This window comes from Octopus sinensis, linkage group LG13 (assembly GCF_006345805.1).
Source record: "Octopus sinensis linkage group LG13, ASM634580v1, whole genome shotgun sequence".
In the NCBI taxonomy this organism is placed as follows: Eukaryota; Metazoa; Mollusca; class Cephalopoda; order Octopoda; family Octopodidae; genus Octopus; species Octopus sinensis.
The window spans coordinates 16847225-16863908 of record NC_043009.1 but is presented as its reverse complement, the minus strand read 5'-3'; the positions used below and the strand labels follow the sequence as shown (position 1 = coordinate 16863908).

Below are 16684 nucleotides of genomic sequence, written 5' to 3'. Positions count from 1 at the left end.
ACATACATACATACATATATATATATACATGTATGTATGTATATATATGTATGTATGTGTGTATGTATGTATATATATTGCCCTGCCAATATACACATATATTAGAATTTTCTCTGATTTCTCAGATTTTTTGTATGCTAGACTACTGGTTTTAAATTGATATTAAAATTAATATTAATTTATCTCCCTCATTATTTAAATATATATATAAATATATATATATCATCATCATCATCATCATCATCGTTTAACGTCCGCTTTCCATGCTAGCATGGGTATATATATATAAATATATATATATATATATAGTTAATCCAAACATGAAAACACAAAGAGAAAACACAACAACGAGAGGACGTGGAACATATATAGTAGCTAAGTATCATGTTGTTGCTGGGGGCAATTTTCATAGCTGAATGCTTTTATTTCAATGATTTTTGTTCCATGTGAGACCATGTCTACTTTAACAAATAGGTCTCTTGATCAGGATAGATTTCTGCATTGTTTGGGGCAATTTATAATGAACCAATAAACTAAGTTTTTGTTTTACTATTTGGTGCATAAGTATAAAAATTTTTCTTAGCTTGCTGATGGGGACTCTTTTACCGTAATAAAATTCCTTACACACACGCGCCCAGACACTGACACACACACATACATGCAGCATGAGTGATATACATATACAGAGAGTCAGAGAGAGTGTGGCAAATATACATACCGCAGGCGAAAGTTTACAGTGAGAAAAGAATATTTTTTGAACCACAAAGAATTCGTAATCCAACTAAGGCCAGTGGTTTAAAAAAATATTCTCTGACCTAATTTAAGGTTTAGTATTGTTTATTTGAAAAAATAAAAAACCTAGGGTCGTTAGAGGATCAACCATATAGCAGTTTTTATAGTCATATCAGGTTTCCAAATCTTCCTCTCATACTCTTTGCACTCAAAAACTATAGTCACAGGCCAAATATAATGCTAGCTAAATCTACAGACATTTAGTTCAATTAAGACCACATCAGTGCACAGACCTTGAATAAAGTTGCATAGACAAATAACAGTCAAAAGACACTGGGTTCAAATGCAATTGTGATATATCTATGCGACAGAAACATGCGTTGGACACATTTAAATCAAATATGTTGTATAATTGACTGCAAAAATATAAAACATGCAGATGTATTAATCTCCATATTCAATGTAATAGATTTTTTATAATGAAAGAATATTTTCACTTTGAAAGTCACATGATTTTTACAGAGTGGCAAAAAGGTATTTATTTTATCACAATTTCTACTGTATTATGCTGAATGACAGATTTTTATTTAAATAAATATCTCAATTTTGTCAATCATCCAAAAGGTAACAAATCTTACCAAAGGACAAGTTGTCTAATCTTTTGCAAAAGAAAACAATTTTAAGAGTAAAACAAAAAAAAAATTTATTTACCAGATTTTTATAGAACATAAAAGAAAGGAAATGAGCAAAGCGATGATAGCACCAATGTCCATGGACAAGGAGGAGACGTTTCAGAAATCGGAACCTTGCAATAGAAAAGTCTGATGACATTACTGCTTGCATGCCTTCTTGACCAGAAATACCAATACCAATGTCAGCAGTTTGAATCATATTCACATCATTGGCACCATCACCTGTGCAGAAGGAAGAGTACATAGAATATTGGTTAGCATGGTTATGTCGTTGGTGTTTAACTCCAGGTCAGTCCTGATTGACTAGAATTATGATCAAAGGTTTTTCAACAGTAACCACTTTGTCTTGTATTCAGGATGAGTATTCTAGAATTACATTAGTAAATGTGTTTCTCATTTTTTTTTAAGTGGTAGGGTGATTTGAGGGAAATTTAGCTGTTATTTTTAGCAGGGTGAGCAACTGTGTATAGTATTGTTTCCTATGTTGGCTTGTTTTGGTTGTTATTAGGGAGGGTGTAGGTTTGTGGCTGGATGAGTGAAAGTGGGTGGATGGAGATGTGTTAGAGAGAGAGAGAGAGAGAGAGAGAGAGAGAGAGAGAGAGGTAGACAAACAGAGAGACAGCTAGAAAGATAGAGAGAGGTGAAAATTGGAATCAGAGAAAAACACTACTTACCAACAGCAAGAGTCAATTTCTTGAGGTTGTCTCTGACAACACGCACAACTGCACCCTAGACATATTAGATACATTATCAGAACATTCAATTAAGAAAGAAAAAATGAAATACATTCTTTAATGCTTTGACATTAACCCTCTTGAAACTGCATCTAATTCTATCACACAAAAACCTTCCATTTTAAAAAAGTTCACATTTAATTGAAAACTTCTCATCATAATTTTATGTAAGAACCTTTTCTTAAATTACATTTGAAACATTAGCTAACTAGGGAAAAAGTGGATTATTTTATTTATATTCTCCAAACAGGTGATTATTTTCAAAATTAGTAGGGATATATAGACACAGGTGTGGTTATGTGGTATATATAGACACAGGTGAGGTTATGTGGTAAGAAGAATGCTTCTCAATCAGGGTTCAGTCCCACTGGGTGATACTGTGGGTAAGTGTCTTCTACTATAGCCTCAAGCTGACCAAAGCCGTGTCAGTGGATTTGGTAGACAGAAACTGAAAGAAACCTACTGTGTATGTATATATATATATATGTGTGTGTGTGTGTGTGTGTGTGTCTTTGTGTCTGTGTTTGTTCCCCCACCATCACTTGACAACTAGTGTTGATGTGTTTATGTCCCCATAACTTAGTGGTTCAGCAAAAGAGACTGATAGAATAAGTACTAGGCTTTAAAATATAAGCACTAGGGTCAATTCATTCGACTAAGTCCGTGAAGGTGGTGCCCCAGCATAGCTGCAGTAAAATGACTGAAACAAGTCAAGGATGAAAAAAGATGTGTAGGTACTGTGCAGGGTATATGGGCATTTTGAAAATACTTCACAGGGTGACAACCATGCCCTGCATAGTTATGGGATGCTCTTTGGCAAGACATAATACCTATTTCTTTACTACCCACAAGGGGCTAAACATAGAGTGGACAAACAAGGACAGACAAACGGATTAAGACGATTACATCGACCCCAGTGCGTAACTGGTACTTAATTTATCGACCCCGAAAGGATGACAGGCAAAGTCGACCTCGGCGGAATTTGAACTCACAACGTAATGGCAGATGAAATCCCGCTAAGCATTTCGCCTGGCGTGCTAACGTTTCTGCCAGCTTGCTGCCTTCTGAGCATACACCTATTAAGCCACTCTGCAAGGGATATGGGGAAGCCAGGGGATAGCAGCATGGTGGATTGTGAATTAGTAGCAGAAAAGCTCAACTGAGCCAACATCGATGTGAGGAGAATCACCAAGCTCCATCAAGAGAGTAATTGCAATGCATTCATAAGGGTGGCATCCATGGTTGCATGATCAGCTAATGAAAGATTCACTATGGCTCAAGGTCCCAATTCAAATTCATAAGAGAATTGGATGGCGACAGAGAGTCATGGGAATCCATGAAAGCAGTGAGACCAAAGTAAGAATCGGCTCTGTATGATGCCATTAGAAATTTGGTCATAAGAGGATTAAACATTTCATGATGTATCCAGTTACAACTAGAGGAGTGGTAAACATTGCTATCACAGATAGATACCTAATGAGGTGACACAGTATTACCCAATCATGTGATGTCATATAATGAAATGCTGTGAGGAAATGATAGTCCAGTGTTATGTGATGCGATATCATAATGTAGTATCCAATGACATTGTAGTGTAATATTCAAAATGCCACAATGTAATAATATCCATTGTTGTTGAAATATAATATTTAATAATAGTCAAGTATTATCTGTATATATATATATAAAAGGCAGGATGTGTGTGTGTGTTGTGTGTGTGTGTGTGTGTGTGTGTGAGTGCGTGAGTATGTGTGTGTATACGTGAATGTAATTTATGCATGTCCACAAATTAGCATGCATGTCACTTCAATTTTAGGAGGACATTCATCATGACCTTAGCTGTATTTTCGTTAAATTATTTTCCTCTGAGGCACCAGCAAATAGCGGTAAAAATAAATTTTTGACCATAACTTAACAATTTTCACGGCAGAGAAATCCACCATTGTTTACTTTCTAGCGACGGTGTAAAGAGAGGGAGGGAGAGGGAGAGAGAAAGAGAGAGAGATAAAAGATTTTTAAAATTTCATCTTTTTAGAGAGTGATTGACAGGCAAAAACAAACAGACAGGTGTTGTTATGTATGTATGCATGTATGTGTGAATGGCTTCAGTCACACACACACACACACACGAGCATGTATGCGTTGGCACTGTCATGCCTTTGGTTGTCAGAAGTGAAAGTAGTCAACTTCGTGTATTTCCGTCAGGTTTATACCTTCGTTAATTTACGCCGTTTATTTATGTACCACCACGCTGTTAGGTTTATAAAACAATTGAAGTTCAATTTAAACTTTATAAATAAATACATTTCATGTGTAATGTATACACATGTGTATATATATATGTATACACATGTATATATACACATGTATATATATATATATATATATATATATATATATATATGTGTGTGTGTATACATATATATATATATACATGTGTATACATATATATATACACATGTGTATACATATATATATATACACATGTGTATACATTACACATGAAATGTATTTATTTATAAACTTTAAACTGAACTTCAATTGTTTTATAAACCTAACAGCGTGGTGGTACATAAATAAACGGCGTAAATTAACGAAGGTATAAACCTGACGGAAGTACACGAAGTTGATTACTTTCAATTCTGACAACCAAAGGCATGACAGTGCCGCAATGTGTATGTGTGTGTGTTGCCCGTATATATATATATATATATATATAATATATATATATATATGTGTGTGTGTATACATATATATATATATATACACATGTGTATACATTACACATGAAATGTATTTATTTATAAACTTTAAACTGAACTTCAATTGTTTTATAAACCTAACAGCGTGGTGGTACATAAATAAACGGCGTAAATTAACGAAGGTATAAACCTGACGGAAGTACACGAAGTTGATTACTTTCAATTCTGACAACCAAAGGCATGACAGTGCCGCAATGTGTATGTGTGTGTGTTGCCCGTATATATATATATATATATATATATATATACACACACAATATAAACAATATTCTCTGTTTCTCCACAGCTAATTTCCAAATTAGCTGAATCCGTTGTTCTACTCATAGCGATATATAGCTGGTTATGCGTGAACATGAGAGAGAGAGCAGAGGTTACCAGAGCAAAAGACCTACGTGTTGATTGTAGACATGCTCCTTCACAAATGATCAGCTATTATTTTATAAACAATGTTTGGAAACTGTTCATCAATAAACCGATTCCTTATGGGATTTCCCAATCAAATTGTCTGCAAAATTTCAGCCAAAAGTTTACCAATTTCAATGGATTTCACACAAATTTGACGTCGACGTTACTTAGTTTGCTTTGAAATAAAGAGCTTGATTAGCTTAATAATCCTAACTTAATCCCAAGCAAAGCCAGGCTATACTGCTAGTCATAAAGTAATATACAATATCACCATTATAAAACTATAGCAAATGAAGGCTGCATTCATTTATATCATAGTATCCGGTGTTAATTCTAGAATTTGCACAACAGATCTCAGTATATATTAAATTTTTAATTCTACAGTTTTTCAGGACATTATTATGTTCAACCAACCTTGATTGGACAGATCCACAATCAAAGGCATAAACTTTTACACACACACACTCATTCATACGACAAATGAAAACATTACTAACACACACAAATACAGAAGGCATAATTAAAAGATGATTTACCTTTTGAAGTGGCGTCACTCTACAACAAACTACAGAGTTACAGCAAACCACAAGCTTGAGGAAACATTCTTGGCATGATTTCTCCAGCGCAAAAGACAAAGTGCTGCCATCAATTATTAAACCAACTTCCTTGGACTGGTCACAATGTATTTGCTTTAGGTATTCGGTAATATGTTCTAGGGTGCTTTTCTTTGAAGAAAAAACAAACATAATGAGATAAAAAAAAATCATACAAAAAGAAATTAAGAAAAACAAAAAAAAATTCAGTTTTAACAGAAATGGCTGTGTAGTTAAGATGTTTGCTTTGCAACCAAATGGCACCTGGAGAAACTGTCTTTTACTATACCCTCTTGTTGACCAATCATTTATGAATGAGATTTGGTGGATGGAAACTGTTTACAGACTCATTGTGTACATGTGAGTGTGTGTGTATGTGTGTGTGTGTATTCATGTTTACTCAAGTTTAAAATCCAGTGTTCTTTATGTTGTATCCTTTTATGTCCCATTACTTGGCAGTTAAGCAAAATAGAGAACAATAAACAAAACAGTAGATTATGAAAATACTGAGGTCAATGCAATCAGCTGAAAGCAATTCCTCCAACATGTTCACAGTCCAAGACTGAATAGCCATATGTCTGTCTATGCTTATGATTATTCCAGGCAGATGATGTTGAATTACATTCCAATAGCAAATGAAGAAGCCTCAATGGTTTCATTTGATGTGGTTAACTTGAATACATATACACTACATGAGTATGGAACTGAAGCAATATGTTTTTGGTATAATTAATTTCCTCGTGATTTATCAGACAAAATAGGGAAAGAATTTATAATTGCAAAATTTCAATCTATTTAGTAAAACATTTTAAATTTTGACCAAACAGTATACAGACAAAAATTTGGAACAGCAATGGTAACCAAGATAGAGCCAATATATAAAAATTTATTAATACTTTGTGATAAAAGTATATGAAAAACTTGTGCAAAAATATTTAGCTGATTACTTAATCTTATAGTATGAAATTTGAATAGACTTTCTGAATTTGAGACACTTATAGATAGTTTCCTGTTTAATATGGATAATAGTAAAGTATAAATAACTCCTTTTAAACATATTCATTTAAAAAAGACAATTGAACTGGATCAAGACAGGTGAATATTATAAACCAATAGATTTGAGGCAACATTTACTTTTTATTTCATGTCATTTCAAACACACAAAAATCAATATTCCATTCTATCTTATTTATAGATACATATATACATAAATACACACACACACACACACATATATATATATATACATACACACATACACATACATATATATATATACACACACATACACATACATATATACACACACATATACATATATATATACACACATAAACATACATATATATACACACACATATACATATATATATACACACACACACACATATACATATATATATATACACACACACATATATACATACAAACACACACACACACACATATATATACATACATATACACACACACACACATATATATAGACACACACACACATGTATATACATACATCTGCAAACTGCAATAGGGGATTAACCTGTCATTTTCGAGTTCTGGATTCTATGCCCGAAGACAGTTTTTATCATGAAGAGAAATGATATGAGTGATATAATGGCTTTATAGCAGTTCTGGTTGCTATTTTTAACATGTAAGGGTTTTTTTAACCTTCTTAGTTATAATTGTGACTTGTTCATAATTATAAACGTTTTTCTTCTTTTTACTTTATGATAATATGTTTGGCCATTGATATATTCATAAATAATCTTAATTTATAATATATCCTTTGTATTGTTTTTACATTACTCTCTACTTATACATACATATATGTGTGTGAGTGTGTATCTATATACACACGCATATATATATATAATAGAAAAAGTAGTCTTTGTATGTGGCAGATGTGCAGAAACAATGTAACTAAGGCCACATGGGACTTAGATTCTCTCAAATGCCCAGGAAGCTCTCTTAAGGTTGTAGATAGATTCTGTTACCTAGGTGACCAAATTAGCAATGGTGGAGGATGCTCTGAAAGTATTGTTTCTACTATAAGAGGAAGTTCAGAGAGCTATAACCTCAGTTGGCAACAAAAGGACTCTCTCTCAGAGTGAAAGGTAGACTATAAGATGCTTCTGTATGACCAGCTATACTCCATGGTAGTGATACACGGGCTCTGAATGCAGAGGACATGTGTAGACTGGAGAGAAACAAAGGCAGTATACCTCATTGGATGAGCAACATCAGTGCACATGTACGGCAAAGTGAAAATGTATTGAGAGAAAAGTTGGGCATAAGGGGAACCTAATGTAGCAGGCAAGAGACAAGACTGCGTTGGTTTGGACACGTGACGCATATGAATGAGGACAGCTGCATAAAGGAGTGCCGACCACTTACCATTTTTTCAAGCATCTCAACAACTTCCTGCATGAGAAATGCTTCAAATATGCTTCAGACACACACACATATATAACGGGCTTCTTTCAGTTTCTGTCTACCAAATCCACTCACAAGACTTTGGTCAGCCTGAGGATATAGTAGAAAACACTTGCCCAAGGTGCCATGCAGATGAACTGAACCTGGAACCATGTGGTTGGGAAGCAAGCTTCTTCCCATGCAGCCATGCCTGTTTATATATATACACACACACACACACACACACATTTATATATACATATACATTTATACATAAGTAAATACATACATATATACATACACATACATGCATATATACATACACTCATACACATGTGCATGTGTACACATACATACATAGATACATGTGTATGTGTGTGTACGTACTTTTATACATATATTCTTAAAAAATGTTAATCAGATTTAATTTGATAATTAATTTTGTCATTTACTTTTTATTTAAATGTTAACATTTGTAAAAATATATTTGTCCATCTGTCAGAATATCCTAAGTAAACAATGTCACCTTTCTCAGTAATTTGTGTGTTTATAACAAAATGAGATTACTAACACCCACAGTAGTGTCTTCCGTGTTACCCCATGTGTCTATAAAGAGTCTAACAGAAGACATAAAGCCAAACATTATACAGTCTAGGGAACTATCTTCATAGAATAATGGAAAAGCAACAACATAAATAACATATCTAATAACGGGTAGAGGTGTGGCAGTGTGGTAAGATGCTTGCTTTCCAACTGCATGGTTCCAAGTTCAGTCCCACTGTGTGGCACTTTGGGCAAGTGTCTTCAACTATAGCCTCGGGTCAAAGCTTTGTTGGTGGATTTGGGAGAAGGAAACTGAAAGAAGCCTGTCATATATATATCATCAGTAAATCATAAATCCGAAAGTGAAGCACACTCTAAGTTATAGAATGAGTAGAGTAATTAGATAACGATAATTATGGCTGGTCTATGAGGTTAGTTTAAGACACAAAGACATACACACACACAGATATGTGTGTGTGTGTATATATATATATATATATATGGACCAGCACCTGTTAAACCATCTAACCCATGCCAGCATGGAAGGAGGATGTTAAACAATGATATATATATATATATATATAAATGTGTGTATGTGTGTGTGTGTGTCAGTGTTTGTTCTCTATCACCACTTGTCAACGTGTGTTCACGTTCCTGTAATGTAGTTTTTCAGCCAAAAGAGACTGATAGAATAACGACCAGGGTTATCAAAAAGTAAGTGCTAGGGTCAATTCATTCGACCAAAAGTTTTTGAAGGCGGTGCCCCAGCATGGCCACAGAGTAATGAGTGAAACAAATAAAAGATAACAACATAAAGACTAGTCAACATACCGTGTCAGAACAAGTCAAATAGAGAACCTCCTGATTGGTTGAGAACAGTTTTGTAGAATAAGCAACCTGCACTGCTGTTTCCTGAAGCAAAAGAATAAGAAGTTGGGTTGAATATAAATAACAAAATTATGATTATCAAAGGTTTATCAGTAACCTGTATAGAAATAACCTCTACTATAGAGATCAGCTGCCTATACAGAAAGAACTTGATGACTTTTTTTCTGTACCCAGTCCCTACTTTAGAGGAGTAGATCAACTGTATAGATTAGGATGGTACCATCTCTGATAGTAGTTTCATTAGCAGATCCTAATGCTATTGCGGAGAGGGTTGTGCAGGCCTACTTAACAAATTACAGAACTGTCACATATAAGTGTAAGGAGGAGGGTGAACATAATGGTAATAGGGAGAATAATTGGTAGATGTACACTTAATGTCATGTGTTCTTCACTGCTTTAGAACTCTGTCTGAACTCCATGCCACAGCGAGAGCTTCTATAGTCACTTGATTTGTTAGAAATAGTAGTCAAAACTCCTCAAATCATACCCTTTTGTCTTAGATAAGGAAAGAACACATTATACAATGCAATCTTGTACACCTTTAAAATAAGATAGGGTAATCACAGTTAGATTACCTTTGATCACAAGCCTGCTCAATAAAGGCTGATTTCTTTAGATCTAAACCACATCATTTGTGGATGTCGACTCCGACTCATGAGCAAATTTCCTTCCAGGCTGTATAAGCGACATTGCACATGCCAGCTGTGAGACAGTGCACAGTGCTTTGTCCGGCAGGAGATCACACCTGATCACCAAGCTTGAACATCCCCTTGGAATTATAGAAAAAAGTGTAGTGATAAAGTTGATCTATTTAACCCTTTCATTACCATATTTATTTTGAGATGCTCTGTATTTCCTTCAGTTATTATAAATATAACAAAGAATTTAGTAAACTAACTTAGTTATCATTAAGCTAGTGTTAGGAACATATATTGTGACTAAGGTTTGGTGGAAGATTCTAATTCAAAACCTATGAAAACAAGACATTTGTATTACAGAGTCAGAGCCAGTTTCATCTGGGTTGGTAACGAAAGGGTTAATGTAAAGAGTAGCCAGCAAATTTTAGCTGTCATTGTTTGGTTGTCTGGCTGACAGAGAGTAAAGATTCATGTAGTGACTTGTTTGATATATGGTTGGCAAAAGAGATGTGAAAGGCCTTGCATAGTGACTGAGTGTATGTGCCATCTAGTGATCACTGTTGGGCTACTGTAAGAGATGAGCATTCAGGGCTGTAGAGCAGAATAGATTCTACTGATACATGACACAGGTGTATGAAGGTTGGCTGAAAACTTCATAGACTGACCAAACTATTCTCATGAGGTTTATTTTTCAATACCAATGGAAGAAGTGAGCTGCAGTCCACACCCTTCTTCCAATGGTATTGCAGTTCTCGGATTCCATTGGTGAAGAAGCTTTCATCTGTTGGTCAAAAATAGTCATCAACAGCAGATACGATGACATCATCACTGTGATACTGGTTCCCAGCCAAGTGCTTTTACATGTTGGGGAACAGATGATAGTCAGATGGGAGCCCAAATCAGAAGAATAGGGACAGCTATCAACCAGTTCAAAGCCAGTCCTGCACAGCAACCATTGTGCTGGAGTTCTGATGAAACAGAACCCCTTTCATCAGTTTTCCTGGGCATTTGATTTTGATAGCTTTTCATACCTGCCCCAGCAAGTTGGCATAATTCTCTCCAGTGATGGTGTGGCCCCTTTGAAAATAGTCAATAAACACAATGTCTTTTGCATCCCAAAAGACTGAGGCCATCACTTACTCTATAAATGAAATGGCCTTGACCATTTTTGGAGTAAGTAAAGAGTGGTGTTTCCACTGCAATGGATTGTCTCTGGTTCAAAATGATAAAGACAACACTCCTCTATGATTAGGTAACATTAAAAAACCCCAGCTGATTTCCCCGTGATCTGATCAGCCTGGTGCACTTTTGATCAAGTGTCAGAAGACATTGTATTTACTGAGCAGAAACCTTCATCGTGCCACATTCATTGTGCATAATATTCTCAACTCTCTCATGGAATATGCTAATAGCATTGGCTCTTTGATTTATAGTCAATCGCCTGTGATCTATCATCATGTGGTGAGCACAATCAACGTTTTCCTCAGAGGTAACAATTGCAAGATATCCAAACTTTGGGTTATCTTCAACACTTTCCCTTCCCCTCCTAAATTCAAATGCCCTTGATAAAGCTGGAGTATCATCCCCTAATGTAGCAACCACATGAGCACAAATGTCTTTGGAGGCTAGACCATCTTTCTAGAGATACTTGATGACACCATGATGCCAAATCTTGTTGATTTTCAAGAGAAGTTGCAACTAGTTACTTTTGAAGTCTTTGTCTTCTTTGAATAGTCAGATGTCAGTTTACATAATAAGAAGGGTTGAAATTAATGTATGCAAGATTTCACAGCTCTAGCATCACTCCTTCATAGTTAACCTCGTAGATTTAGGTCACATGACTGTTGTGGTGTTATCCAAATTTTCCAGAGCTTGCTAAAAGCTGACCATGTCATCACTTAACAAATTTTAATATCTCTGCTTGCAGAGTGAATATGAGAGCCCAAGTAACAGAAACTGGCAACTGATTTAAGGGGACCCAATGAAAAATCACCCACATAATGATTATGGTCTTTGTCTTCAAGTGATTTATTGAGAGACCAACTTCAATGGCAACCAACACCAAGTTTGTGAGGAGAGTTTGAACATTTGTGATTGTGCTTGAGATGAGTGCAATGTCATCTGCAAAGTCAAGGTCAGTGAGGTATGATGCCAAATAACATGGAAAAGAGAGATCTGTCAGCACATGGCTTGTATCATACAATTAGCCTGATGTTATGCTCAACCAAAACTCTTCAACCATATCAAGTTCAATAGTATCTTAGACCCTATCAAAACACAACTTGAAGCAAACTACAATGGCTTTCACAAAGGCTGCTCCACCATAAACCTATTTGAACATATCACCAACTCATTGAAACCATCTTAGCAAAGAAAGATACGTCTTTGTGTGCCATATTTGTGGATTTCACCAAAACATTCGACTTTGTTCATTGTGAGCGAATGTTTTAGACTATCTCTGCCTATGACATACCAAATGAAATTGTAAATACTATTTACTCTCTCTATGCAGGCAACAAAAGTTTTGTATTCATCCCTGATGGAAAGACACTAACACATTTGCAGTCAACACAGGAGCTCTCCAAGGGGTCAGCTTAGCTCCTTTCCTTTTCATTATAGTCTTAGACTATGTATGCAGCACATTAAGGTATCTGAATTAGGCATAACTCTCAATCACTGCAAAGGTTTACATCGTCCAGCATCGAACAACATTGACCATGTTAAGGCTAATTTGAGGTTATGCAACAACAAATACAATCTCTAAAAGTACTAATTTGATTTTATTCAGTTCCATGACTGGGAATTTAAGTAGAAACAAAACAAACCTGTTTATCACCAGTGAGCACCCAAATTTTGATCCCTGCTTTTCGAAGAGTGGCAACTGTGTCAGGAACTCCATCTTGCAGTGTATCTTCAATGCCAGTTGCACCTGCAATGTTGAAAAAAATGTTTCATTACAGATGACTGATTACAAGTGTGAGCTAATATCTTTCAATCAAACTGGTACCTCTTTTCCCACAAGGAATCTGATAGAGTGTCTTCTCAAACTATGAAATCATCAAGGATATGTATGGTCAGTGATTCGATCATTGAACTTCAAGAGCTCATGTTTTCATTACTAAGACTCAAATTACTATTAAAATATCTTATTCCAAACTGAATTTATCATTATTATTCAGTTTTTGCAAATTATTCTTCTGCTATTTGACCATGAAAGGGAAACTAAATCTTTCAAGAGCCTCATGAGCCACTAAACAACTGCATCTTTTTAGTTTCTGTGGAGTCCTAAGCAGAGACATCAGAATTTTTTGGCTAGATTGTAAGTTAATAAAAAATAAATGTTTACTTAAGTACTGGTACCTAATTTTGATAGTGAGGTAAACTGAAACTCATGGAATAAAGAGACACATTAAAAGACTTAGAATTAGTCTGAACTTGTGTTCTATAAGCCAAAACAAAAATTATAATAAATTTTGAAAAATTGTTATTGGTTTGGTCTGGAGAAAGGAACAAGTAAGATTGATGTAGTTAATGTTTGTTTTAAACAGTTGCAAGGTGACACTCACAAAGAAAAAAGAAGAAAGAAAAACACATGTGCAGTGAAGGGAATCCAGAGAGTTTGCATTCTGATGAAAATGACTGAAAATAAGAGATGTTGAATGTAATACATGGAATTAGAAGAGAGACAATGAATCGGAAGTGTTTGAGTGAAAGTGGCATGAGGTCAACCAGAACTAAAAAGTAATAGTAATAAAGAGAAGGGATATAAAGTATTTGGGCGAGAGGTTGTCTCTTTTTGAAAAATGTCCTGGATACTTGTGTGATGTCATCTTCTGAGCAACAGTTCTTTGCTTTAAATGTTTGTGTTGCATGTTTTAAGTTAGGCCAGGTTCAACTTCTTTTTCAAACCTGAATAAATTGCTACATACCTAGAAGCTCAAAATCTTTTTCAATATCATCTGCTGAGTTCTTCAAAAGCTCATCCTTGTTTTCAAGAGCTGCCTGTGCAACATTATGTGACTGTTGCCATGTTTCATACTCTGCTCTACCAATAACCTGGAACATTGTATAAAGACAGACACTGAATAAGTCATGAGGAAAATAAGGATACATATGGAAATAATATTGATATTGCTGTCTGAGGAGGAAGTGGGGCAGTGTCCACTGCTTTCAAAGGAAGTTCTAGAAAAAGTGGACAGAAACATCTGGGTGAAGTTAGTTGGATTAATGTTCAGTTTTCAAGATAATGATAAAGTCAACTGTTTAGCAGGAAATCATGAAGTTTAAACATTGTAAAAGAAATGGGTGTACTGTGTTGTTAAGAAGTTTGCTCTGCAATCACATCGTTTGGGCTCTATCTCAATATGCAGCATTCCAGATAAGTATCTTCTAGCATAGATAATGATCAACAAAAGCTTTGGAGAGAAATTTGGTAGATGTTCATATTCTTGGGTGATAGACTTATCTCACAGCCCAATCAAACACCAACACCTTGCTCTTGAATGCCCTTAGCAGAGTTCACCCAGTTGACAGCATTTGACCAGGTCTTCTGCCTGAGGATAACTTCCACCCATCAATCTCAGAGTTCTTGTAAAGAGTCTTGGACACTGCCCTTCTTCATTTAAGAGGAAAATGTGGAGCAATATATAATTTACCAGTTGCAAGGAACACTTAAAAAACTAGACAATTGACAGTTTAATAATGTATGAATGATCATGCGGTCCTTTGAAGGAGCCATTTTCATCAATTCTGTTATGATACAGTACTGGGATAGGAATATTTTAACCAGTATAGCTCAGTATAAAGTACTGATCTGATGAGAACAATTATAGTACAAGGAAGGATAGAAGTATTTTAACCACTTCAGCAGACTTCTCATCAAAGACATTCCAGGCATGGCTAGCTCACTTATTTCCCAAATACAAGCAGTGCAGGATGGATTAGAAAAGACTGAAAAATATGTTGAAGAAAAAGATAGAACTTACCCGTTTTGCCATACACAATGTCCTCAGACCCTGAAGAGCATACTGGATGATGTGGTCGGAAGTGTTCCGTAGAATCTTCACGGCTTCAGACTCCTCTGTAGCTGAGATGATGATATTTGTTAATCATTAGGAACTTACAGTGTATTGCTTAAATCATGTGATGAAGACACAAAGGGTTTTACATATATTTAGAACAACACTGTGAATGAACATGTTTAAAGAAACAAATATTCTGAATACATATTTAAGGGTACCAACATTCAACTGTACCATAAATATTGCCATTGTGTACATTTAAGATTGCAGATATTCCTGTTGTGCATAGGACCCATGTAATTTCCAACAGATATTACCAATAAGCAGATTAGAACTGAAGATGTTCTAGATATAAATATTTAGCAACGTGAATATTTATAAGTATTTGGAATAACATATAAATGACAGCACTAGCATAAACATATGGTCGCAATTAAATATAGAGACTTGTGTTCATAATATGCACACGCAGATACAACAACAACACCAACACAGAAGACAACAAAATAATAACGAAGTAAAGTAAAATGAACTAACCATAATAGGTAGAATTTAAACGCTCCAGGATTGAACAATCAGCTCCCTTACTGTATAAGATAATCTCACCACTGATTGGATGTTCCACTATCACAGACATTCTCTTGCGGCAGGAATCAAATGGTAAAACATGTAGGATCTTCAATGTGACATCACCCTGACCTAACCAGAACACAAGAATTGCAGTTTTTCGGAATTTAGCAAAGGCTTTAGGTGTTGTGAGGATTTTAATTTGATAAAAGATTGTTATTAATTTTAAAGATTTGTTGAGTTGCCAATATGTGCTTGCATGAGTCTGTACAATGCTAAAAATGCCTAAGGATCAGAGATGATGGTGCTAAACTGAATGATATTTAAGTCTAAACAACAGAAAAAGTCCCTCTGGTAAAATTCCATACAGGGGGTGTTGAAAAGTTCCTGACTTTAGCTAAAAGAAAATACAGGAGGATCAGTTAATTGTGATTTTATTCAACATATTCCCCTCTCAGATTCACACACTTATTGCAGCAATTCTTCAGTTTTTCTAAGCCCTGTAAAAGAACTCAAGAAGGTTGGGCTTCCAACCAGGCTTTCAGGGTACACTTTAAACCAGGAACTTTTCAGAACCCCTTGTATAGTTCCTATGTACCAAATTGCTATGCCCAGACTATGAGAGAAAAGACTTGCCAAAAGTGCCACACACTGAGAAAGAAACTCAAACCATGTATTTTACTAAGAGAACTAGTTA

General features: G+C 35.2%; 1 protein-coding gene across 2 annotated transcripts in view; it reads right to left on the bottom strand.

The window, feature by feature from the left end:
• Nucleotides 1-16684, bottom strand: part of LOC115218501 (probable phospholipid-transporting ATPase VB) — a 115441-nt gene that overhangs the window by 14696 nt on the left and 84061 nt on the right. Inside the window, exons 11-18 of one of the 2 annotated variants that reach the window (XM_029788359.2) lie at nt 15958-16119; nt 15385-15485; nt 14329-14455; nt 13225-13328; nt 9705-9785; nt 5862-6050; nt 2099-2153; nt 1444-1646 (exon numbers count right to left, since the gene is read on the bottom strand). In XM_029788359.2, the coding sequence (XP_029644219.1) occupies nt 1444-1646; nt 2099-2153; nt 5862-6050; nt 9705-9785; nt 13225-13328; nt 14329-14455; nt 15385-15485; nt 15958-16119 (1022 nt within the window). The remainder of the gene's footprint in view (nt 1-1443; nt 1647-2098; nt 2154-5861; nt 6051-9704; nt 9786-13224; nt 13329-14328; nt 14456-15384; nt 15486-15957; nt 16120-16684) is intronic. The other variant, XM_036508167.1, reaches the window with a different exon arrangement.